Source organism: Ochotona curzoniae, unplaced genomic scaffold (assembly GCF_017591425.1).
Source record: "Ochotona curzoniae isolate NIBS_2020 unplaced genomic scaffold, NIBS_Ocur_1.0 contig_4072, whole genome shotgun sequence".
Classification (NCBI taxonomy): domain Eukaryota; kingdom Metazoa; phylum Chordata; class Mammalia; order Lagomorpha; family Ochotonidae; genus Ochotona; species Ochotona curzoniae.
In genome coordinates, this window is record NW_024466112.1 from 29,319 (window position 1) to 55,715 (window position 26,397).

General features: G+C 47.9%; 1 protein-coding gene across 2 annotated transcripts; it reads right to left on the minus strand.

Moving 5' to 3' along the window:
- Positions 1-12,599: 12,599 nt before the first annotated feature.
- Positions 12,600-25,982, minus strand: LOC121159189 (SLAM family member 8-like). Of its 2 annotated transcripts, XM_040984170.1 has the most exons (6): positions 25,857-25,982; positions 20,773-21,156; positions 18,756-19,052; positions 14,211-14,348; positions 13,930-14,018; positions 12,600-13,658 (listed from the first exon to the last, which is right to left on the minus strand). In XM_040984170.1, exons 1-6 carry the CDS (start codon positions 25,927-25,929, stop codon positions 13,566-13,568), a joined length of 1,074 nt encoding a protein of 357 aa, XP_040840104.1. In that variant the 5' UTR covers positions 25,930-25,982; the 3' UTR covers positions 12,600-13,565. The 2 variants fall into 2 exon arrangements, with proteins under 2 accessions (XP_040840104.1, XP_040840105.1); XM_040984171.1 differs by lacking the exon at positions 14,211-14,348.
- Positions 25,983-26,397: the final 415 nt, after the last annotated feature.

Here is a 26,397-nt window from a genome sequence, read left to right on the forward strand (position 1 = left end):
GGAGCCCACTATTTCCCTCCCAGGTCGCTCCCATTCCAGTTGTGCCCTCTCCAGTTGGCCCTGTGGTTGAACTCGACATGTCTAACCCTTTGTACCAGCTTCCACCAGCTGATGCTACAACCAAGCCCCAACAACCCTCTCCTACTCTGATTGTAGCTTGCACCAGTGGGAATAGTCAGCCCAGCCTGGCTTTTACCCAATCTAGTCCACATGAGGTGCGCAGGTGCTGTGACCCTGCCTGGTCTGGTCTACCCCCTACCCAGCTCACGCTCCTCAGTGTAAGTTGCTGTTCAGCTAGGGAACCACCCCTTATTCCCCTGTCAGCTCTGCTTCCTCCCTTCCTGGTTCTCCCGTGTGTTGGTTGGGTGCTGCGGCTGCATCCGGCTCAGGCGACCTCACCTTGGCATTCCAAATTGTGTGTTGCTTTTGTCACGACCGGACCTGGTTCGACCCACACTCTGTTCTGGTAATCAGATTTACCAGTGGATGACATGAACAGATTCAGCCTGGTCTGCCCCCGACCCATGCCAAATGCATGCCAGTGGGACACTTTCCACGACCTCTTGGCTGTTATCTTCCATGTTCCTTGCGCTGAGCTGCAGGGTCTGTGTCCTGCCAGAGGAGTTGCCTGGGCTCCTCCATCAGAACCCCTCCATGTGCCAGGTTTCGTGCATACCAGTGGGTCCATGTGCCAGTTCACCTCCTGTCCTAGCAGGAACAGTGGCCTTTTCTAACTGGCCATCATCCCATTTTGGTTCTTGCTGTAGGGTGTTTCAGCCCAGCCACGGTCGTCCACACCCCCACATAGCTCTTATATGGCTTAATTGGGATTGGGACCTAGCCTAGTCTGTCCCACATCTACCCTGGTATTCCAAAGCGCCAGAAGGTGTTGCGGTCTGGCCCGGCCCGGTGCATCTTTTTCCAGTCCACACTTGTGCCAAGGGAGATGACAACTGCATCCAGACCCGATCGCAGCCCCATCCACCTGTCACGACCCCTGCCTTAGACACCGTGGCTCAACTCTGTGCTTAATGTGGACCAGTTGGAGCCAAAACCAAGCTGGGCATGTCCTGAGCTGCACCCTGTGTTCCAGTCATGTTAGTGGACTAAGGTTTGCTTACTCCGAACATTTAGGTCTCAGTCCCACACTTGCATTAAGGTTTTATGTCCCGGGTCCTGGGAATCACCAGAAATTAGTGTCTCACCTACGCTAACGCTGGTCTTACTTTTGGGTGTCCCAAAGCAGCTATTTCATATCATCAAAACCCCAGAGCTCGCCGCTGGACGGCCAGCAGGCAGAGCCTGGCACCACTTGGTGCACTGGTCTCCCAAGGCTGGGGTCTCTGTCCCCGTATTGCGGCGGGGGCTGGGGCTGAGACCCCGGCAGGGTTCCTTCCGGCAGGGGCGCCCCCGACAAGTGCCACCTTGATGGGGGGGTTAAGCCTGCTCCTTGTCCTGAGACTGGGACCCACCCGACCTGTCCTGCGACCAGCTTTTGGCTGGCGGGGACAGGGAAGAGCTAGGAATTTACCCCCAGCTCCCAGCCATCTCCCGTGGGAACTCACCCACGAGGGAGGCTTTTGTTGCTCCTGGGCCAGGAGAAGGCTGGGGTCTCTGTCCCCGCCTTGTGGCGAGGACTGTGTTATTCATCACTTTCAATTTGTACGTTATTCAGATTGCATAATGAAAGCCACCATCCTGCTGCTTCTCACCTGAGCTGTCGTTCATCCCTTTGTCTAGCATATCCTTGCTGTGTATGCTACATGCCTGTTGGTAGTCATGGTGATTATCAGGCTGACCAATGCAAAACTGCCATATTTGCATTCAAAGATCCCTTATGAAGAAGGCAAATATTACATCACAGTGTCTACAGTGAACACCTGACTCCACATAATCATCTAAGTTTGTCATTATCTCAATCATCACTGAGGATAAACAGAACATAATGAGACATGGAGAGAAAAAGAAATCAAAATCAGGAGAGATTCAAGATGGTGGAATAGGATAGGGACATGTTTAAACAGATGGAGAAATATTAGCAAGTGTGAAGCAGAGCAGGTACATTCCAGGAAATAAAAGAGGACAGAACAACAGCAGAAGGGTACCTGGAGACTGACAGACACAGGAAAGCAGTGGACGCGACATTGTGGTGTTACAGTGACTGATACAACAGCAGCATTCAGCCAACGGTGATATGAGCTCCACCAGCAACCAGAACTCCACCAGCAACAAGGTGGGAAGGGACAATTACCAGGAGCTCCAGAGCTAAGCCCAGACAAAGAACTGCCTGTCCTGCTGGTCTGTTTCATTTAACCAGGAGCAGAGACAGAGCAGCAAGTCCCAGATGGGCAATGCAGGAACAGGGTGTATTTCCTAGCTCAGTCCGTCCCCTACAGCCATATCAGGCACCATTTTGCTTATGGAGGCAAGGGCAATGGGACAGGACTGCACATGCACCTGAGCTGAGAGTGAACTCATTTCTGACTCAGTGAACTACAACCATGTGCATCCTACTGGTTCCACCCAAGACAGGTGTGGGTAGCTCTGAGACCTGAAAGCCAGCAGATCAAGAACTCTAGTAGTGGCACATCAGGTGCCATTTCTTACAGTGTGGCAAAGAATTTAAGGCTGCAGGGAACAACAGAAAGCTGCACATATGCTGAGCTCAGTGACAAGTGCAATGCACTGGTGCCACAGGAAAGTTATACCAACTATGGCATTGTACAGGTCAGAATAAGTCTGTGTGACCCTGAGAACTAATGGCCAACAGGTTCTGGCAATTTCAGCACCACCAATAATCTAGCTATATAAGACACGTGTTGTCTCTCTAATCCTGGGACCTGCTCTAACTGAAAGGGGGAGAAAGGATGTACAGACAACAGTGCTGCCTCAGCACAGTATCACAAGAATTGGAGACTGATGAGCCAGGAGCTGGAGCTTTGGAGACCAGGGTAGAAACCTAACATAAGAACCCAGACCTGGAATGTTCTGGAGAGAGTGACACAATCGACTGCAAACAAAGAGCCGTGTAGCAGGTGCACTAAATAAAATCAAACTTTTGACCTGAAGGTAACAAAGCTTTGAAACCTGCCCCCAAGGAGAACAATGTGATAACCAGAAGCACAATGACCAAGAGCAAAAGAAGAGACAAAGGCACAATGAATATTACTGAAAACACCCCTGCAAAGGAGCAAAAGCCTTTGCCAACTTCAGAGTGAACTGAGGCAGACATTGAGAAAATGGGGGATACAGAATCCAAAACACTTGTTATGAAGCTTCTTATCAACAACGAGAAGCATGTAAAGCAGGCATTCAAGGATTATGTCACATAGAAAATGAATCAAATGAAAGCTGATATATCAGAAATGAGGAATACAGTGAAACAAATTAAAAGTGCAGTGGAGAGTCTCCAAAAGAGAATCAAGGAGGCAGAAAAAAAGAATCTCAAAGTTAGAAGATATTTTCTGTCACCAGGGGGAAACAAAAAATTGGAAGCAGAGCTGGGTCAGACCAAAAAATCATTCAATCAATCAATCATTCTTTGTGGCTAAACGGGCCCAACTGGAAACTATAATGCTAAGGGAAATGAGCAAATCCCAAAAGGTTAGACACCACATGTTTGCCTTAATTTAACCTGTATTTTTTTTTATCCTGTCATTGATACTGTCTCAACACATGTGTTTTGAAAAATTGAACTTCGGGGGCCGCTTCCTTCGGGGTGAGTAGACCGAGGGGGGGAGGCCTCCGGGACTGGGCAGGTCCGGGGCCCACCCGCCGCCTTCATGGGGCGGTGAATGGGATTTGGGAGGGGCGCGACCTTGGGCCTGGGTTATTTAAACCTCCGGCAGTCTCCTGGCAGCTGGTGGGTCTCAGGACGGGGCGTCTCATGCCTGGATCCCGGACGGCCGCCATGGGCACATGGTGAGCCGTCCTCCCTGGGCGGCCAGCGCGCCATTGGTGCCAGGCTCTGCCTGCTGGCCGCCCGGCTGGGGAGCTCTGGGGATTTGGTTCTTTGAATTGCTGCTTAATTAGCTACAGGTTGAACCCATTGTGCTTCTTGGACCTGAAACAGGCAGTAACTCTTCCTTAGCAAAACTTCTAATCACTAATAATGCTGAGCACCAAATACCAGTCATGCAGAAGCTATGGCTTGGGGCTTGCCCTGCACATGTAGCTCCAACAGTTGGCCAATGTGTCAACTGGTAATGGAACAGAGTAGATTAGGCACGACTGAGCAAACCTTAGCCCACAAGTAAAACTAGAAACCAGGAGGGAGCAGAGGTCATGCCGAGCTAGGCTCTTGTACCTGCTGGTCTGTGGGAGCCTGGGACGCTAAGCCACAGTGTCTAAGGCAGAGTTCGGGACAGGGGAGGGGCTGTGCCAAGCTGAGTCAGAGCATCCATTGGCAGGCATGTGATCTATGCCTGGGAACGGACCCGGTTGGGGAGCAAAGGGGACAACCCTAGCTGGGCTGAGGTTCCCACCAAGAGGCACGTGGCCTGGAAGGGGGCTGCGTTCTGATCTGGAAACAGTTGTAGTCTCCCTTGGCACAAGTGTGGACTGGGATTGGATGCACCGAACTGGGCCGGACCCCGACTCCCCCTGGTGTTCTGGAGGACCAGGGCAGATGTGGGATGGACTAGGCAGGGTCTCAAACCCCTACTGAGCCATGTGTGAGCCATACGTGGGTATGGACAAACCATGGCTGGGCTGGAACATCCAACAGCAAGAACCAGATTGGGTTGAAGGCCAGTCAGGAAAAGCCACAGTTCCTGCTATGACAGGAGGTGGACTGAGTAGGGTTGGCTCATGGACCCACTGGTAAGCGTGAAACCTGGCATTGGGAGAGGTTCTGATGGAGGAGCCTGGGCAACTCCTCTGGCAGGACACAGACCCAGCAGGTAAACGCAAGAAACATGATAGGAAACAGCCCAGAAAAGGCCATGAAAACCTACCCACTGGCATACAGTTGGCAGACGTGGGGGCAAGACCAGGCTGAATCTGTCCACATCATCCACTGGCAAATCCAGGCACCAGTGTGGGTCGAACCAGGGTCGGTCGCAACAAAGACTAGTGCACAATATGGAATGCCGAGGTGAGGTTGCCTGTACCAGAAGGGACCGCAGCGCCCAACCAGCCTGAGAACAAGAAAGGAAGTGGGCAGAGCTGGCAGGGGAATAAGGGAGGGTTCCTTTGCTGGACAGCTACTTCCGCAGGAGAGCATGGGCTGGTATGGGGGCAGACCAGACTAGGCAGAGCTACCACACCTGTGCGCCTCATGTGGACTAGATCAGGGAAAAGCCAGGCTGGGCGGATTATTCCTACTGGTGCAAACAAAATTAAAGTGGGCGAGGGTTGTTTGGGCAGCATCAACTGGAATCTGGGAGTGGGAGAGGCCTGGGAGGGAAAAAGTGGGCTCATCCCTCTTGGGTTACCACTTCCGCGGGAGGACATAAAACTAAGACAGTGGCTGGGGTGGAATGGGATGTGGGACAGACTGGATTACTGCTACACTTACTGGCAAACCAGGGTAGGGGGTGGGCCTGGTTGGGGTTATTGTGGGTCGCTCCAACCTAGGCTACAGCTCCCGCTGGTTTATGTGAGGGCCAAGTATGTGCTGGGCAGAACCAGGCTGGACTGCAACACCCATTGGTTCCAGTGGAAGTCGGGAGTGAAAACAGAACCAACCCAGCAATTGCAACCACCAGCTGATTGGAGCGATGGACGGTGCCAGGCCCTGTACTTGTTAGCACATACAAGAAGTTTCTTTGGAGATCTTCCTAATCTAAATGCTGGACTCAGAACCATAACAAAGAAAAGAGAGAAGACAGAACAGGTCAACCAACCATCTAAGCTATGATGGACTATTGTCAATCAGTGGATTTTTCAAAGACCTCATAGTGCTTGGAGCGGCAAGATTGACAGCGATTCATAACTGTTGCAATATCAAAACCACTTGAGCAAGAACCTCAGAGCATGCCCTACACCCGGGACTTGGGGAGGGTGGGAAATTGGGTGGGCCTTCTCCCTTAATACCCCCCTTTTAAACATGAAGGTGACAATATGGAAAACATATTAGTATTATCCACTTTCCTGTAGCCCTTGAACCTTCTTACCCTAATTAACTATGTAAAGAATGTCAAAATAAAATTTATTAAAAAAAAAAAGAAAAATTGAACTTACATTATTTTTAACATATTGTTTACTCAATACTATGTCAATTCCATAACACTAAAAAAAAAAAAAAAGAAGTCCATGGGGGCGGGGGGGAGAAAGAATTGAAATACATTATTAAAAGGCCAAATATAAGAGTTATGGCAGTCCCAGAATGTGCAGAAAAATAAACTGGTTTTACAAATATATTTAATGAAATAATAAGGGAAAATTTCCCTAACCTAGAGAAAGAATTGGGAAACAACATCCAGTAGGGGCACAGAACTACCAGCAGGTTTGACCAAAAGCGATCTTCACCACGACACAAGATACTCAAGCTCTCTTCAATCGAACAAAAGGAAAATATCCTTAAATGTGCACATGAAAAAAAATCAACTGACATATAAAGGAATACCAATTAAACTCACAGGAGATCTCTTACAGGAAACTCTATAGGCAAGAAGAGAATGGAGCGACATGTTCCAGATTTGAAAAGAAAAAAATTGTCGGCCCAGGGTAATGAACCAAGCAAAATTTTCCTTTGTCTTTGAAAATGAATTAAAATTCTTCCACAGTAAAGAAAAGCTAAAAAAATATACCACTTCCAAACCTGTCCTACATATGATACTGAAAGATGTTCTCTTAACAGAGAAAAGGAATAGCACCTACCAAAACCAAAGGCAATTACGAAGAACATTCCAGTAAAATAACAACAGAAGACTAAATCAATGAACAACCCATTCCTAAAATGACAGGACCAAATTATGGCCTATTTGTATTAACTCTGAATGTAAACAGCTTAAACTCATCAATCAGACGTCATAGATTAGTAGACTGGATTAAAAAACAAAACCCATCTATTTGTTGCCTACAGAAGACATGTTTCACCAACAAAGATCAGCGGAAACTGTATCTCATGGATTTTGAATTTTTTGCTAGTTTCATCTCTTCAAAACACTTGCTTATTAAATTCTTCAATGACTCATAGAGCATAAAGTAGCATCATTTTCTTCAAGAAGGTTCTTGACTTTCTTTTCCATTTCTTCAGCGACACATTAGTAATTCAGTAGAATGTTATTTTTCATTGTGTTGTTAATTTCTTTTTTCTTCCTGTTGTTTATGATTTGTGGTTTTTTATTTAAGAGGATGTGTAGTAACTGTGTAATGGAGACTATCATATCAAGATGTAAAGATACAATGCAGTATGTATCTCTACTTCCAGACAAAGATGGACTCCCAATGAACCTGGTTACTCTATCTTGGCAATAGGATACTGGATTCTCTGCCATTGTCCATGCCCACAATGATGGACATATGACTGTGTGAAGAACTATACTACAGCAATTATGTAGGGGAACTCAGTGAGGGGCAAAGGTATTGGGGCAGGTGTAAGGGAAATCCCATGATCTATGAAACTACATCATAAAATGATATTTAAAAGAAGCAAAAATTTTAAAAAGAAATCAAAATTACATCACTTTTATTTCCATGTATTACAGTCATTGTTCGTTTCTATGATAATTATTTTCAATCTTTGTGCACATTTTACAAAGTAAACTTTTTTTTTTAAGATTTGTTTATTTTATTACAAAGTCAGATATACAGAGGAGGAGAGACAGAGAGGAAGATCTTCCGTCTGATGAGTCACTCCCTAAGTGACTGCAACGGCCGGTGCTATGCTGATCCAAAGCCGGGAACCAGGAACCTCTTCAGGTCTTCCACATGGGTGCAGGGTCCCAAGGCTTTGGGCCGTCCTCGACTGCTTTCCCAGGCCACAAGCAGGGAGCTGGATGGGAAGTGGAGCTGCTGGGTTAGAACCGGGCCAATATGGGATCCCAAGGCATTCAAGGCAAGAACTTTAGCCGCTACGCCATGCCGCCGGGCCCACAAAGTAAACTTTTAACAAATGAGTGTGGCTAGGAAAACCTTGCTTACACTCATAGAGAGCCAAAACTACCTGTAGTTCCACACATTCACATTAGTCCTAGAATATGTCTACCACAGATAAGAGGACTTCTGCAGTTATATTATAAACACTTGCACAATGGAAATCTATATGTGGATATATACACTGAATTAAAAGATATCACTAGGGTGTCTCTCTCTCCCTCCTCTTTCGAGAGGCACCCCACCTCCCGGCTTCCTTTCTGGAGGTGTCTTCTCCTTCCCTCTCCCTTCCCTGCTCACCTGGTCCCTTCGCAAATAAACTTTTCTGTCTGCAAAAAAAAAAAAAAAAAAAAAAATCACTATTTGCTAAATAGAATACAAGATGGAAAAGAAGAAAGAAGTAAGAATTATACCATGATTTTATCACCAGAACATACATTAGGATAGAAGTGGCATATGTTGTGATGGGAAGCTGCATAGGACTCATGTTTAAGGATTTAACTGCAGATATGTGAAAATGGAGAGGCCTGGCAGATACCCAAAGGGGTCAAAGCAAATAGTTAAATATTTAGAATATTGAATCCAGGAGACTTATGCAAACTAGAAATTCAGAGTACTCACAACATGTGTTTACAACCATCAGATGATTCACCATAATGTGGTTCATGACTACACAAACAATAAACAAAATGTAGCCATTCAGGAGAATGAAGGGAACTAGTGCTATTGTGTAGCAAACTCAGCAACTGCCTGTGACACCAGCATTCCATGCAGTGCCAATTCATGTCCCAGCTGCTCCACTTCTAGTTCAGCTCCCTATTTATACACCTGAGAAAGCAATGAGAGATTTCCCAAGTGCTTGGGTCCCTTTCACTCATACAGGAGACTCAGAAGAAGCTCCAGGTTTTGGCCTGGCCCGCCTTTGTCATTGCAACTACTCTGGGAGTAAGCCAGCAAGCAAGAGAGCTATCTGTGTCCCCTTGTCTAAATATAACTCAGCCTTTAAATAAGCAAATAGAGCCCTGGGGACAGTGGTCCTGGTGGGACTCAGGTCCCTTGGCCTGAGTCTTTTGACAAGCATGCAGGCAGCCAAGCCAGGTAGCCCGAGGGATGTGGGGGCCTGGCCGGACTCAGGTCAGGTGGCCCAGGTATCAATGGCACCTAGCAAAGTCCTCTGGAGGCCCAGAAGCCTGCTCTGTGGTCTTGGGTGTGTGGTCTTACAGGGAGTCTGGGGGATGGCACAGATGAAATGAGCAGAGACTTGAGGGTTCTTGTTCAGGTGAGGAATGACTACTGAGAGAATTCCATAAACAAGACCACTATACTTACAGATAATCAAGGGGACTAAGAACAAGCAGTTTGGAGGATGCAATGGGAGGACATTTAAAGATCAGCCCGGTGTACTAGCACACACAGGAGAGCTGAGCTGGGCTAGTTAGCATCAACCATCACTGAATATCACTCACTGGCATTCACTAAAGCCAAGGATAGGGACCAGTCTTTAAGTGCTAGATCACAGTATCCACCAGTGAGAGTCAGAACAGGGAACATGTTAGGCTGGGACATGACACTAACCAGCATGTGAGAGATTCACATCTGGGGGCAGAATCTGAAGGTTGTGTGTGGGCTCACCCTTATGAAGCATCAATCTCTGTTGGCACATGCAAGATTCAAGGCTGAGAACAGTCCTGGTTAGAGAGCTAAGGAGACACCCCAGCTGGGATTGAGTTATCACTGGTAGAGCACAAGAGCCAAAATGGGTCAGCAGTCTGGACTTGACATTGTTGCAATCTCCCTCAGCATGGGTGTGGACTAGGCCTGGGGAGCTCAAGACTGAGCCAGACTCCAGTGCTCACTGGTACTCGTGAGAGGTAGGGTGGGTGTAGAATGGGCTGGGCTAGGTCTCGGCTCCCACTGAATCATGTGAGAGCTGTGTCGGTATGTGGGTTAGCTGTAACATCAAAGTAAGAACTGGGATGGGTGTGGGCCAGTTGGGCAAGGACATTGCTCCAGCCAGGACAAGAGGCAGACAAAGTCAATCTGGGCCAAGAACTCATTGGTGCGCATGAGATCTGCCACTGGGAGGAGACCTTATAGAGGAGCTTGGAAAACTCGTTTTTTAAAACAACACAATCCCTGCAGATGAGTCCAACTACCAAGGCAAGGAGAAGCCCAAATCAGGTCAGGTTACAATATCCACTAGCATACATGTGGGTCAGGTATAGGAGCAGGCCAGGCTGAGCCAATGCCACTGATCCACAGTTTTCAGATCCACTGGCAAATCTGAGAACCAGGTCTGGCGTGAGAAGGGCCAGATTGGACCACAACACCAACCAGCTCACATCAGGGTCAGGACTGGGGGCTAGCAGGGCTGGGATAGGCTACAGCTCCCACCAGCAGGAGCTGGAACTGGAAGCTGACTGGATCAAGTCAGGCTGCAGCACCCTCTGGTGGATGCTGAGGAGAAGCAAACCATGCCAGTCTCAGGGCAGTGGGTGCCATGGTCCATGTACTCCAGGAGCAGGGAGTCTGGCAGGGCCTGGGTCACCTGGCTCAACTTGTTGGGACCGCCTGAGCAATGGGTGCCAGGTCTGTGAGCCATGGAAGGAAGGGGTAATGCGGAGCTCAGGTCACCTGCCCAGTTCCTCAGTTCCCCCTGCATGGTAGATTTTGGGTCCATGAACCACAGGGACAGGTGCCAGTGTGGGGTCTGGGGTTCTAACCTGGGTGCTTGGGCCCACCTGCAAAAACTGGTCCTTTTCACTGGAAAAGGCAAAGCAGTGGATGCCAGGCCCTGATGCATATGGAGGATATGGCAGCCCACTGGGGCCAGCAGAGGACATCTGGTACCATAGTAGAGGAAAGAAAACAGAATAAATTGGACAACTACCCCAGCCAAACAATGAAAACAAATATCTGGACAAATGGACTGTAAGGTCAACTGTGTCAACCAATGGACATTGGAATGGTTTTCTCATCCTTGGATTGGCAAGATCTACACTATTTCAGAACTATCAAAACCACCTGGGAAGAACCTTCAGGAACCCTGGGTCAATACCAGGTGCCCGTTCCACAGACCCAGGTAGTGGCACTGTTGGGAGGCTGGGTATGTCTTCTACCCTTATCTCCTCCCTTCCCCCCAGAAACAGGAAGAAGAATTAGAAAATTTGGAAACAATGATCACATCCACTCACCCCTAATCCTTGATCCTTCCCACCCTGATCAACTATGTAAACGTCATCTAAATTAAAAAAAAGAAGATAAAATAAAAATGAGTAAATAAATCTTCTTTTTAAATGAAAATATATCAATATTCTCCTTTAAATAATATCAATTTATTCAATGATACAAAGTTTGAATTTAAAGTGCTAAGTGAAATAAATCAGACATGAAAAAAATCACTTATTGCAGAAATGTATTTGTATGAAATGGGAAACTCATGGGCAGATGCCATCTCCTGCTCACTCAGCTTTCTGTTCAGTGTCTAAGGGAAGGAGTAAAGACAGAGCACTGAAATAAATCCTCTTCCTCCCTGCTCATCCAGCATTTGGCAGGCTCCTAACACAACTTCATCATCCTGAAGAGTTTAGCAAGGTTCAGAACTTCACTATTCAAGGTCAGAGGAGAGCAGCTTAGCTGAAATGGGACAGGGGTCTTGTCCATTGGATAAACCTGGGCAACTTTACATCCTGGGTTGGTTCAACCCTGACACAAGATCAAGGGCTCAATACAGGAAGCACAAGTTATGAAGAGCTGAGGACCCCAGGAAACAGAGGGGCATCCATATAATGTCGCTGTAATGGCACCAGGTCATCAAACAATGTTAATGTGGAGTGGGAATCCCCAGTTCAGAATTCCAGGAAAGATAGTATCATAGAAGATGATCTTGTCTACCCCTGCATGCAATGGGACCCAAAACCAGCAAGACAGCCTCCGTGCTCTGTTTCCATTTGAAGACACCCCTCGGGATGCATGGAAGAGAGCCCAGATCCTTCACACCAAGAACTGCTTGACTCCTTCCTCTTGACCTCTCACAAGGAAAATACACTGCTGTCGGTATTGCAGGTTAGTCAAGCAGGATGACTCATCAATACAGGGCAGACCACCGCAACATCCTTAGCATGGTCATATGTATTCTTAAAGGTCTGATGTGGGAAACCCTACTTCAAACCATTGGAGTATTGATCCTTCATGGAATATGAAGCTTGGAAAAGAGATTTTGGCAGCCTGCTAGGATTCCACCCGATGGAGATGGGTGTGAGCTGGGAACATCATTTTAGTCATGGGATACAAGTGAGCAACAAGATCAGCTCTCAGTTTGGGGTCAAAACGGCTGAGATGCTGAGGGCCAAGAGATAGCTCAAACATTATTTCCCTCAGCATCACTCCATTCTGAGACAAGAGCAAACTATGGCCACTGCTGATGGATTGATCCAATTATGAGTCTAAGGAGCTCATGAGCTGACTGTCCTCTGCTGAACTGTGGGAAGAGGAGTCCCGAAATGTAACTTCACGGGGATTATAAAGGCAGAAATAACCAGGGCAGGGTCACAAAAGTAAGTTCTCATGAAATAACTTTAATCTTAGTTTTTCTTACAGAAATTTTATATATGAGAACAGATACAGGCCTACCTATACAACATAAGTTAACACAATGGAATCTGTAAATTTTTCATCTCACGACAATCCATCAAATCCACAGCAGCCCCAACCAAGGGACATTGGATACACAGCAACACATTTTACTAACAGGCAGACACATCATAGACCAGGGTGAGCTGAAACTGTTTTCCTAAAGTAACTCCTAACTCTGATTACAGCATCATTTTTTAGGAAACAGACATGTGGGAAGGTCCAGGGATAATACCAATTTCACTTCCCATGCAATGGGAGGTGGGTTTGTGCCAACAAGCTAGAGTTGAGGCAGAGTCACCTTAGCAGCCATGACTGCAAAGAAAAAGGGATCTAGTACACACATGTACACACACACACACATACACACACACACACACACACACACACACACACACACATTGCTCAAGAGAGCACTATAAAAGATCAGCAAAGGTATCTTCAGGCCACTCCTTTGAAGGCTCCCAACCGTCTGGGTTCTCTCCATCACCTCCAACTCAGAAACCAGAACCCAGCGCTGCAGCAGTCAGCACCTCTGCCAGGTCTCCATGCCAGTGTTCATGTACCCACCAAGACGCACACCAGTGACCCAGCAGACAGTGAAGATCAGCAATGTTTGAAGTCAGGCAAGTTCTCTGTGGCAAGGCATCTGGAGTCACAACAGGAAAGGAAGAGCCCGCGCCTTGTAGATATGAATATCCTGAGTGCAAATGCAGCTTGAGGATGTAGCAGAGGACGTAACAGGCCCTGTGAGCCTGGGAGTCATGGCCACCAGGCCAGAATAAGGCAGATCAGGACACCTGCTGCTAGACAGGAACTAGAAAAAGCAAAGACCTACAGGCATCAGGCTCAGCATACAGGTGCTCAGAGGGGCCAGGCTCTGCTTCCTCCACTCAGATGATCTTCATGAGCTGGCCTGTGTTGTGGACCTTACTGTAGATGGTCATGACAGATTCTTTCTCTTCCAGATGTTGTTCATCTCTACCCTGGGGATGCAAGGCAGAGGGTAAGTGGAAGGGCTGGGGAACAGAGAGGTCCTGAGCAACCTGCCCTGGAACAGTACCCTGGAACTCATGCTGCTTGTGATTATTTTTTCCAAGCACTAGGCACCCTAGTGACAGTTGCAAATTTTTCTTTTTTAAAACTGTTTGTTACTAAACACTGAGACAAACAGCAGGTGCCTGGTCTGGGAAAGCCCAGGGTTAAGCCATGAGAGGCTCGTGAGTGTCCTCTCAGATCACTACCCCCAGCTCTCACCTTCTCGCCTCCCTGGGTCTCCTGCTGCGCCAACTGTGCATAGTCAATGTCATCATCATCAGCCCCGTGGTCTTCTTTCAGGGCAGCACCTGAGTCATACATAGACTGAAGGTTGGTTTTGGGCCTGAGAGACTGTAACCTTTCCCATTCTTGAAGCCCAAGTGCATGGGAAACCACACCCTCTGCTCTGCAGGGCCCACTCCACCACAACACCATGATGATGTAGAACCTTCAGTGCAAAAGGGAAGAAATCTGGACATGCAAGGAGAAGGGAAACTTGCCTCCTTCAGTCTCTTTCTCCTTTGTGTTCTTTTTCTGCTTCCCACGTTTCCTCCAAAGGAATATTCCAGCACCCAGGAGCAGCACAACCAGAAGAGGCACCACGATGACTCTCATGATGTTATCCTGTCTGTGTGACTCTGTTTCTCTCACATGGAGAGAGTAAAGGAAGGATGAGACAGGAGAAAAGTTGAGGTAACTATTGCCGGGGGAGATGAAGAGGGAAAGCAGGTGGAGAAGTTGGGAGAGGGCTGCTGGTTCAGAATTTGGGTGGAGGAGCATAGCAGAGACATTCACCAATCACCAAGATCCTGCCTGGTGACAGAAGCTGAGATGCACAAAGCTGGGGTCATCCTGGGTGAAACTCATCACCAGAGAGGGAAAGCTGAGAAAACACTGACAGGGCCCAGACAGGGTGTGACTGCAACACAGGTGAGTGTGTTTAGGTTTTTGTATGTTTGCTTCTTTTTCAGAGACAAGCAGTTTCCATGTGTTGGATCACTGGCTTCTCCACTTCCCATTCAACTCCCTGCTAATGGCTTGGGAATGCAATGGAGGATGTCCCAAAGTACTGGGACCCTGCACCCACATGAGAGACCCAGGAGCAGCTCCTGGTTCTTGGCTTCAGATCAACTCAGCTCTGGCCTTTGCAGCCATTTAGGAAATAAACCAACAGACAGAAGATCTTTCTCTCTTTTTCTCCATAAATCTGATCTGCTTTTATAAAAACCATAAATAAATCTTAAAAACAAAAAAAGAGAGAAATGTTAGTGCCATTGTGGTGACTGAAAAAGCTAATTCTCCACCTGTAGTGTCAGCATCTCATAGGGCAATGGTTCATGTCCCAGCTTCTCCACTTCTCATGCTTCTCCTTTCTTATGATCTATGAAAGCAGCAGAGGATGGCCCAAGCCCTTGGGACCCTTAAGAGAACCAAAGAGACTCCTAGTCTTGCTTTAGGTCGTTTCAGCTCTGACCATTGCACCCATGTGTGGAGTGATCCAGTGGATGGAAGATCTCTAGCTCTCCTTCTCTCTGTAAATCTTTCAAATAAAAATAAATATTTTTAAAGACTTTTAAAAAGAGAAAAGATATTCAAAGCAGAAAAGACATGACCCCTTTCCTTAAGCTATTCAGATCCACAGGAAAATCAAATTCATAAATGGATTATTACTACTTCTGGGTTGACCCTGTGCAGCTCCTAATAAGAAATGCTACCTTGAGTCTGGGAGGGATCCAGGCCTTGGGGTTGGGAACAGCTTGCAGCTCCCTGCAGTGTGGCAGCTGTGGAGGGTGCCCCTGCTGGGCCAGATCCAAGGCTGGGGACTCAGGCCAAAGCCACTGCCAAAAGCCAGTGACTGAGTCCTTAACTTTCTCCAGGTCCAAGAGGTGCCAGGACCAGCCTGCTGGCTGCCCATCAGCAAGCCCTAGGGTTTTTAGGATATGAAATTGCTGCTTAGGGACACCCATGAATAAGGCCAGCTTTAGTGTAGGTGAGAAATGAATTCTAGGTGATTCCCAGTAACAGAGTCATGAAATTTTCAGCAAGCGTGGGGGCTGAAACCTGATGGTTTGGGTGGGAGTGTCCATAAGATCTATTTGGGCCAGCAAAATTAGGAATCCCGAGATGGGCTGTTAGCATTGAGCATCACTGATGCCACACACCAGTCTACACCAAAGTTATGGATGGAGGCCTCTCTGGCTGGACTAGGAACCATTACTTGATTGGGTGGTAAAATAGTGGACTGGTCACATTTGGCAGAGTCAAGACACTAACCAGCATGTGAGAGAACTTGGTCCAGGGATAGACTCTGTGGGGGAAGTGTGGGCCCAACCCTGTGGAAATACAAGTCCTACAGGTTAGCTCGCGAGCTGGGGTCGCAATGGGCTAAGCTAGGAGTGATCATGGAACCTACCATCACTTACAGGTAAAGGAACCGATGGTAATCTGGATAGATTAAGTAAGGCAGCAACACCTGAAGGTGCATCCTAAAATAGGATGTGGAGTGGGCTGAGCTGCAACTGGAAGGGGGCAGATCAGGCAGGGTCAGGCAAACTTCAACTCACAAAAAAAGGAAAGAAACCAGGATGCAGCACATGTCATTCTGACCTAGACTCTTATCCCAAATGGTCTTCATGAGGCTGAGATACTTCGGCACAGCACCGAAGGCAAAGGCTGAGACAGGTGAGGGGCTAAGCCAACTGGGTCAGAGCACCCACTGGCACGCACGCAATCTAGGGTTGGGAATAGATTCGGTTGGGGAACTGTGAGAGAGTACACCCTTGCTGGGTTGGGATTCCCACAGGAGGGTGCAGGGGCCAGAGTAAGGGCTGTGTTTTGGTCTAGACATGGCTGCAATCTCTCTAGGCACAATTGTGGACTGGGGCTAGGCACACCAAACTGGGCTAGTTTGGTGCACCAGCACCATCTGGCACTCTGGGGCCCTGGGTAGATGTAGGACGTATTAGGCTGGGTCTATGCCCCTACTGAGCCATGTGTGAGCAGTGTCTGGGTATGGACAAGCCTTGGCTGGGGTGAAACAGCCAACACCAAGAACTGGAATGGATTGAAGGCCAGCAATGAGGGCTGGTCCATGGAACCACCAGTATGCGCAAGACCTGGCATATGGAGAGGTTCTGATGGAGGAGCTTGGGAAACTCCTCTGTTGGAACACAGCCCCTACAGGTGAGCACAAGAACACAATATGGCACAACCCAGACAAGGCCAAAGGAAGATACCCAGCATCATACATATGGCATAGGTGGGGGGTCAGACCAGGCTGAACCTGCTCACATCAACTAATGGCGAATCCAAGCACCAGCATAGAGTGTGGGTCAAGCCAGATTCGGTTGCAACACATACCAGTGCACATTGTGGAAAGCCAAGGTGAGGTGAGTCGTACCAGATGTGATGGCAGCACCCAAAGAGCACACGTGAGAACCCAGGGGGAGGAGGCAAAGCCGGGAATGTGGGCTCCGCTGCTGGACAACCACTCCCACTGGAGAGCATGAGTTGGAATGGGTGCAGACCAGACCAGGCAGGGTCACATGGGCCTCATGTGAGCTAGATTGGGGAAGGGGCAGATCAGGCTGACTGTTCCAACTGGTGCAAGCAAAAACTAGAGTGGGTGAGGGTTGGTTGGGCTTTGCCACGTCATCAGATGGCAGAGGCTGGCACTGGGGACTAATTCTGTTAAGTTAAATGCCAGAACCACCTGGAGAGTGCATAATCCAGAAGTTGGAGTGGCCTAGTAGGAAGATAGTGGGCACTTCCCTCATGGCTAACCACTCCCACTCGAGAGCATGAAAACCAGGACAGGGGCTTGGGGTGGCTAGACAGAAAGGCACCTGCTAGTATGTGTGTGGGCTGGATAGTAGGTTGGTTGGGTTGAACTAGGCTTCAATGTGCATTGACAAGTACAAGAGCTAAATGGGATGTGGGACAGACAGAACAAGCCTGCAGTACATACTGGCATAATGGCATGACTGCTCCAGGTTAGGGAGCAGGCCTGGTGGGGGTTATGGGGAGTCGCCCCAACTAGTCTGCAGCTCCAACTGGTTTGCATGAGAACCAGGTATGAAGTGGGTAGGATCTAGCTGGACTACAACAACCATTGGTTCAAGTGGAGGACAGGGCTGGAAATAGAACTAACCCAGCAACTGCAACAACCAGCATGTGCATAAGATGATTGGAGCAACGGACTATGCCAGACACTGTCCTGGAAAGAATCAGATTTGGATCATCTCAGATGAAGTTTCTTTGGAGATCCCTCCAACTGAACTGCTGATCTCAGAACCCCAACCATGAAGAGACTATGTCAGCCAGTGGATTCTGAATAGGTTTCATCGCGATTGGACCTGTGAGATTGGCAGCAATCCAGAACTGTTGAACTATCAAAACTGCTTGAGCAGGACCCTTGGAGCGTGCCTCACATCGGGGACCTGGGATGGGTGGGAGGCTAAGTGGGGCTTTTCCCTTTGTTTCTCCCCTGGCCCCAGATACAAGGGAAAAAATGATATTAGTGTAGAAGCAATGGTATAACCCACTTTCCTGTAGCCCTAGACTCTTTATACCCTTATCAACTATGTAAGATAATTTTTTAAAAATAAATAAATTATTTTGGGAGGGGTGGGGGGAATCCCCAGTGCCTATAAAATTGTATCACATAATACAATGTTAATAACAATTTAAAAAAAGAAAGAAAAAAAAAAGAAGTGCTTCCTTAAAAACTCACCATAGCAGGACACTCTCAGAGAATTACAGCAAGCAGTTCCGGGTGAAGTGTGTAAGTGAGATCAACAAAACAGACAGTGGAGCATCTGACACAGAACAATTTTTTTTTTCAAGACAACTTGTATCCACAAGGTAAAAAGGCCTGGGGGAGAGACACTCTGACTGGCCTCCATGGATGAGAGAATTTTAAAAGCTAAAGCCAGTTGGATGTTCCACACTTCTGGGACAAGTATAAAAGTAGAGATGGTGTCCTTGGCATGACAACGAGAAAAGGATGAAACCCTCAGACCCCAGGGCCCACTTGTTACACTCACTTTGGATACAGATATCACCAAGCTCTAAGGTGGCATTCTTCTGGTCCACCGGGTTGCTGACCACACAGCTCAGGCTGGCATTGGGCTGACTCATAGGGAGACTCACATCCAGGGTCCAGGAGATGGGGGCTCGTCCCAGTGTCCCTCCACACTTCAGCTCCTCATTCAGGCCTGTGCTCTCCCAGGTCACATTCAGGTCCTCCATGGCTTCTGTCACCCTGCACTCCAGGGTGACATTGCACCAGCCTGACATTAAGGATGTTGAACTGGCCATGAGGTGAGGAGCAGGCACTGGCTCTGGGGCAGAGGGAGACAGAAGCATGGGGTCTCAGCACGTGGAGTCATCATGGGCCACGTATTCTCACCATGATCTCACTGAAGCCCAGACACTGCCCTGTGAGGAAGACAGTAGCATGTCACAGAAAAGTTTTCATGCCTGGTGCAGTGGCCTAGCAGCTAAAGTCCTCACCTTACACGCACCAGGATCCCAGATGGGCACCAGTTCTAATCCCAGCAGCCCCACTTCCCTTCCAGCTCCATGCTTGTGACCTGGGAAAGCAGTTGAGCACAACCCAAAGTCTTGAGACCCTGGATCATGTGGGAGGCCTGGAAGAAGCTCCTGGCTCCTGGCTTCAGATCAGCTCAGCTCCAGCCATTGCGGTCACTTAGAGAGTGAAGTATCAGATGGAAGATCTTCCTCTCTGTCTCTCTGTATATCTGACTTTCTAATGAAAATAAATAAATATTTTTTAAAAGAACACACACAGTTTCCCCAAAGCTAAATATTTAACAAATGACATCAGGGACAGTAGTTACTGAGTTCACACCCAGATCTCATAGAAGTAAGTAAGTCCTAAAACTTTTCCCAGAATACAGTACAGACTAGATTCCACCTTCAAGGGCCCATGATTTCTAGGAGAGTGTAGTCACTCCAAGAATGAAGAGGCTTCTTGCGGCAGAAACTGTCATTATACCTGGGAAAGCACAGTCCTTCTGAGAGAGGACAAAAGTGCAGGATTGGTAGGCCAAGCCCAGTCATCTCCCATTTGTAGGTGATCCAGTGGTGGTGTGATGCATTTGATGACAGATCAAAACTAGGACAGAACATGCAGCTGAGCTTGTGGTACGGACAGGAAGAGAAGGAGGAAATTCTCAAGCCCCTCTTAAAAATATTGTGGGATCCAAATTGCCATCTCAGCTACTGCCACTGTGGCAGGATATTTCACAATGAGGAGAGGATTTGACAGAAAAAAAAAAAAAAAAGGTGAATACTAGGTTCTTAGGACATATTCCAATGTGAACTTCCTCCTATGCCAGTCAAGGCTTTGAGAGCTGAGTTTCTGGAGTGAGTTGTAAGTGAGTTGTGAGCTGGGCTGAGGGAAGGAGAGGGGACAGGTAGATCTTACATACGTGTGGACTCTATATGTGATAGTAGCACAGCGGGCTGAGCAACGTTCAAGTCATCCTTCTCAGAATATGTGAAGATGTAAGGTTTATGGCAAAGGTAGTAAATAAGGAGGTTGCCAACATGACATACAAGGTTAGAAAAAGAACATTTCAAAGAATGCAAAATGAAATCTGACCCATTCTTGCTGTTTTACATAAAGAAAGGGACAATGCACCAAGTAGCAGCCTATAGCACAGGGAGAAAGACCAGAAAGAAATTCTCATTCTCAGCCCTACATCACATAGGTATAATACATCTCTACTGTATTAAAACACAATGTTTATAATTTCTAAAAACATTTTTTTAAAAAAATGCAGAAACAAAGTAACCATACACTACAAAGAAATTGTTACTGTTTCAAAATCCCATTTGCATCATAAAACACTAGGATGATTTTCCCCAAGTATGGATCTCTGCTCTGCTGTCTGCAGGTGGTGACACACTCTGTGTTCAGAGAGGCAAACATACACTCACAGCACCATCTGATGAAATCTGCACAGCAGGCCTAGGACAGCAAACCTGGACCAACAGCAAGAACTATGCCAGGACACACTCAGAGCTGTCACTTACCATAGACAGAGAGGTAGAAAACCTGATTATATGATAATCCTCCTGTGTGCATGGCCTGAACCCGGTACTGCCCACTGTCTTGGGGGATCAAACTCTCAATCATAAGGGATGTCATGTTGGGTACATGGACTCTCCCTTTGAACTTGTCCTGAAGGCCAAGCCATTTGGGAGAGTCTGGCCCACTGTTGACTCGCAGGAAGTTTGTGTATGCTGACTCAGATCCAATGCCCCACGTGATCTCCTCCAGAATCTCTCCTGACTTCAGGATCGCAGGGAACCATACAGAATCTCCTCGCATCCGCTTCACAGCAGGGTGCACGCCACCAGGATCCGTAACCCCAGAGCCTTGAGCTTCAGGACTGTTGGCCAAGGTGTGGCTGATGCCTAGGAAATTGGAACGAGGAAATGAGAGCATTTTCTCAGCAAGAACACATGAAGGAAGCAAACATTTCCTTTTTAGTCAAAATCATCCAAAAGTCCTTTATTTTATGGAACCAACCTCGTGCAATACATTGGAAGAGAATCTGAAGCCAAGAGCTTGTCCCAAAGGAGTGTACCGTTGAACAGGTGCCATCCCCTTGTCACCTTCAGTATCCTTCCCAACATGATAGTGGGAACTGCATCAGGTCATGGATGCAGATTTCCCAGCACACACTGAGTTAGTCACTGCAGAACTCCACTTCTGAAGGAGCCTCAGGATCCTTCACTACTCACAGACACACTTGGATATAATCCACTTCCTGGAGAGTGGCTGCATGGAGGGAGGTGAGAATATAACAAATGGGACTGCAGGGTGCAATACTGTGACTTTGTGTCTCTCTTGTACTCTCTTTCTCCTTTTGGTTCTGAGGAGCAGCTGCCGTGCTGGGAGCTGACCTAGCATTTTGTCCATGTGGCCAGGGACTGAAGGCAGCTTCAGACCAACAGCTGGTGATGAACTGATGGATGCCCTGTGTTATATGCTGTCACAATAAAGTCTGGGGGCAAGCATGGCTACTGAACTTAGCTGCTTACTGAATGTAAGACTCAGAGAAGCAGCTTGCTCTTCCCATGAGAGAAAGAGCACAACTGGACTTGCTGAGAGACAAGTTTACAAACCCCTTCTTGGAAGACACCATTCCTGAAGGACTCTCATAGGTGACTAAGGGTCTCTCTGCAAATCGATTGCAGATCAAGATCAAGTTCTCACACATTGGGGAAAGCAATAACATTTGTCAGAGGTCTTGTTTTCTTTCCTTAATCACTTTCCTTCCTATTATTCCAACTTAAGTGCATGTGGAGATAACATTGTACAATGTGACTTACTCTATTATTAAACAATGCTGTAGACACAGAAAGGCCTACATTTTTCCTATCCTAAGACTGTCACCTTGTAAGGATCCAGCCTTTTGATCTGGCCAGGCTCATTGCTTACTCAGCATGTCCTGGTGACAAGTGCTCTCTGATCTAATATTTCACCTAAAGTCTCTGCAAACTCAACTTAGTATTTGGACCCTAAAGCAAACATGACAGTGATGGCAGCATTCCCTGGCTCTCAAAATCAGTAGAGCTTATGGTTTCTTCTTACAGTAGTGATTACATCTATTGCTTCATTTCCACATGCACAGGAAGATCAAATCTTACATATCTGTTCAATGTGGTATGTGCTCCTGGCTGAGACAGACCATCTCTCAGTTTCTCCTCTCTGCTTTCTCCACATCCATTTTATCTGCCCCTGTTTCCCAAGGTTCTTTTTTTAAATTATTATTTTGTTTCGATAATCTTTATATAGTTGATTTGAGCACAAAGAGTCAAGGGCTACAGGAGAGTAGGTAAGACCATTGCTTCTACATTCCCTCTCTTTTTTTTTTTTTTTTTGTCCTGTATCTGGGGTAAAAGGAGAGATAAAGTGAGAAGTCCCACCCAGCCTCCCACCCCTCCTAAGGTCCCCAATGTGGGGACCCTCTGGGGGTGTTGCTCAAGAGGTTCAGCAGTTCTGAATTGCTTCCAATCTCATAATTCAAGGCACAGTGAAATCTCGCCAGAATCCACTGGCTGACACTGTCCACCTTAGAGTCTCTGCCCAGATTTTCACTGCCAACACATGGCTGGAGCAGTTGATTGATTTGTTCTGTCCTCCATCCTCTGTTGTGATAACAGGTGTCCTCTGCAGGTTCCGATGAACTGCCATATCCTCCATGTGCACCTGGATATGCTATCCACTGCTCCATCCTGAGTCTCTGAAAAGGCCCAGCTTTAACACATGGACTCCATGGTCAGACCATGGAATCTGTACTTCTCTTCATGGTTGGGGCTCTGAGATCAGCAGTTCAGTTGGAGGGATCCTCAAAGAAACTTCATCTGACATGATTCCAAACCTGATTCCTATGTGTGCATTCCTGTACAGAGTTTAGAACAGTGCATCATCCCAATCAGCTTATGCCTATGATAGTAGTTACAATTGCTGGATCAGTTCTGTTTCCAGCCCTGTCTTCTACACAAACCCATGAGTGTTGCAATTCAGCCTGATCCTGCTCACCACACACTTGACCCTCACATAAACCAGTGGGAGTTGCAGCATAGTCGGAGTGACCCCAATAACCCCACCCCCAGGCCTGCCCCCTGCCCTGGTTCCTTGCTTGCCAGTATGTGTGGCAAAATCCCCTAGGTCCCTTCTGAAGCAAGATGGTGGCAGCCAAGGTCCACCTTGTTCCCAAGAGATCCCCTCCCAGCGTACTCATCACAAAGGGAGAAACTTCTTGGGCCCAGGCAAGCCCTGAACTCTCTCACCATGTGGCAACAGTGGCTATAGCCAGGGTCCCAAAAATTGAGTCCAACCTGGCTAGGGTATCCCAGCAGCCACCAGGCTGCTAGAAGTTCTCTCCACCAAGGCCCCGAGGTCAAACTCCCCAAAGTTCTTTGGTCTATGTTTTCAACCCCCTGTTTCCTTCCATGTTTTCAATATGTTGGTCAATGTGTGGGTGCAGAGCTCTGACCTTGGGGAGGCTGCTTCTCCACTTATAAAGTAATGATTCGTGGCATACAAGTTACAGAATCTTGCTGAAAACCACCTAGAAACCACACTCCAAGGAAATAAGAAATGGCTCCCAAGCAAATTATACATGTGGTTTTATTGTTGCTGTTGTTGCTCTGTCAATCATCAAATCTTCATGGAAAAAAAAAAAACACCAAAATAGGAGACCATATTGTAGATGTTTTGAATTAGTCCTTGTTGAATAATCTCAGTAGAGTCAGTAGAATTATTTGACTTAGGATAAGAACTTCTGGGAAAAAGCACCAGGAAGAGCTGTCTGCCTTAAAAGGAACAGCCTTCAGTGAGTGTGGTTTCCACCGTAGGCTGGCCCAGCATGCCAGAACACAGGCACTAAGATCCTGGCTCCACATTGGGGTCAGCGTCCATCAGCCTGGACACTTCACATCCAGAAGACAAGACTGTGGGCCTTGAACTAGCTGTTTCATTCTGTTGTCGCTGCTTTATTTGTTTGTTTTTACTTCATGTATTTATGCAGTGAACAAATTCCATATATATATGGCAATACACATTTAGGACTTTACTTCCCACCCCTGCCTCCCTCCTGCCCACATTCCCCACCCAACCTCTCCCTTCCTATCTCTTCTTTTCTCTAGTTTTTACATCAGTCCGGTTTCATTTCATTCCACAAACCCATGTTAAACACAATATTAGGCAAATATATAAAGATAACAATACATTAGCCATTTCTTTTTAAGTTATCTCTTTCCTCCTCACTTTGTAATCCTGAAACCAAAGGCATAGTGATGGTTCCCAAGCCCAGAGCACCTGACTAGCTCTGGCACTGCCCAGCCCAGAACTCAGGGTGGGTTTGCTTCTTACGCTCCTGCGGAATCAATAGCAATGTGTTCAGTCCACAATGTGTCCAGTCTCCCCTGCATCCTTGGTCCCCTGCTGTCCTCAGGAATTTAGGTCCCCAAAATTTCCCCCTGACAGCACACTCGACTCAGCCTGCTTTGATCTGAGGACCCCAGGGCTGGAGCTGCACTTCAGGGCACAGGAGAAGAAGCAGCACCCAGGAAAGAGAAAGGGCACCCCATCCCATGCGCTATTTAACCAGAGACAGATATTTCAGCATTTCCCAGTGAAATACACACTGAAGAAGGACACAAATTGCATGAGCAGCTTGAAAGGAAGCCTAAGACCACCAGGCCCACCCTCCCCTGCGTCCAGCCCCACCCCAGGATGAGCTGCTGGGAGCCGAGCCTATCCACCCCTCCCCTCCACACCAGAGGCACCTCTCCCAGCTCACACACCACACAGCTGCAGAGACCACGGGTGGCAGGTTTGGGAATTTCAGGGTACAAGGAGAAGTGGCTAGTTAAAGTAGAGAACACTTGACATTAGTGGGACAGAATGAGTAGGGGAAAGAGAGAGTAGGACTGAGCTCCCTGGACAGAGAGCTGGGAGTTGATGCCAGAGTACATGCTGTCTGAGCAGCAGGCAGGGTGACTTCTTAAGCACCTTGCTGGGGAGATGCAGAGTACCTCCTGGACCCTGAGAAGGTGGGTAGGGGTTGTGCAGTGGGGAAGTGCACAGTGCATTGTCTTGGCTGTTTGGAATGTCTCCGATGTGGGACTTTCCAGATCTATCAACATTCCAACATTCCACTAGCCTCTAGATTAACTAGCTCCACACAGTTGTATCAGGCCTGGGAGTTCAGGCCCAGAGTTCCAACAGCAGGGACCCAATGAGCTCCAACCAGGGCATCCTCCACACCCCCTCTTCCCCAAAGACACCTTTCCCAGCTCGTGTCTGTTCCTCCATCCAGGTGGTTCAGCCTCTTCCTGGGAAGAGAGCACAAGGAGGCCCCAGACCCTGAGAAGGGTCCCCTTCAGTGTTCCCAGGCTCCCCCGACAACAAATGCTGTCTCCTTTTTTCCCATTTCTGCCTACCCATGCCCTAAACAAACGTAGAACATCTCTGAGTCGGAATTCCATGGTTTTCTCTTTTTGTGCCCCAGAGTACAGGTCCCGAGAGCCCTGCAGGACACAAGACCCCTGCCAACCCAACCCTCCCAACCTCCCTCCCTTTCAGGGAGCCCAGCACTCACGGAGAAGGAGGCTGAGACACACCAGGAACCCCGAGGCCCAGCGGAGAACAGGGGTTCCTAAGCAGCACCCCATAGCAGCTCCTGCCGGCTGCACAGCTGCAGAGGAAGCATCGGAGAGGGAAGAGACAAAAAGAGGAAAAGCTGTGCTCACAGAGCCCATCTGATCTTCCCCAGCCCAGGGGCGGAGCTCAGCAGGGTGGAGTGACAGACCCTTAGGCAATCGCCAGGCTTCAGAAAACAAAGGCAGATGTGCAAAGATCTGAGCCCACCACGTTCTGACCTCTCATACCGGACCTCTCTACAGACTCAGCACATAAGTCATTCTCACACACATAGCCACCACCCTTACGCCCACACTTACCTGCCTCCAGGGCTGACCAGCACCAGCCTCCGCTATAGGACACAAGGATCCTGCTCAGGTCTTCTCTGGAGTCTCCCTCCTTTCAACAGGTCACATTTCTCTCCTGATTTCTAAATTTTCAACCATCAGTTGCCTGAGTAAGAAGCCAGGAGGAGTGGGCCTGGTGGCAGCAGTTGATGC

Coding starts and splice junctions, on each gene's coding strand:
- LOC121159189 (XM_040984170.1), bottom strand. CDS start 25,929: ATGGGGTGCTGCTTAGGAACCCCTGTTCTCCGCTGGGCCTCGGGGTTC. Junction 21,157..25,856: donor GTGTCTCAGCCTCCTTCTCC/GTGAGTGCTGGG, acceptor CCAATTTCCTAG/GCATCAGCCACACCTTGGCC. Junction 19,053..20,772: donor TTTCTACCTCTCTGTCTATG/GTAAGTGACAGC, acceptor CCTCTGCCCCAG/AGCCAGTGCCTGCTCCTCAC.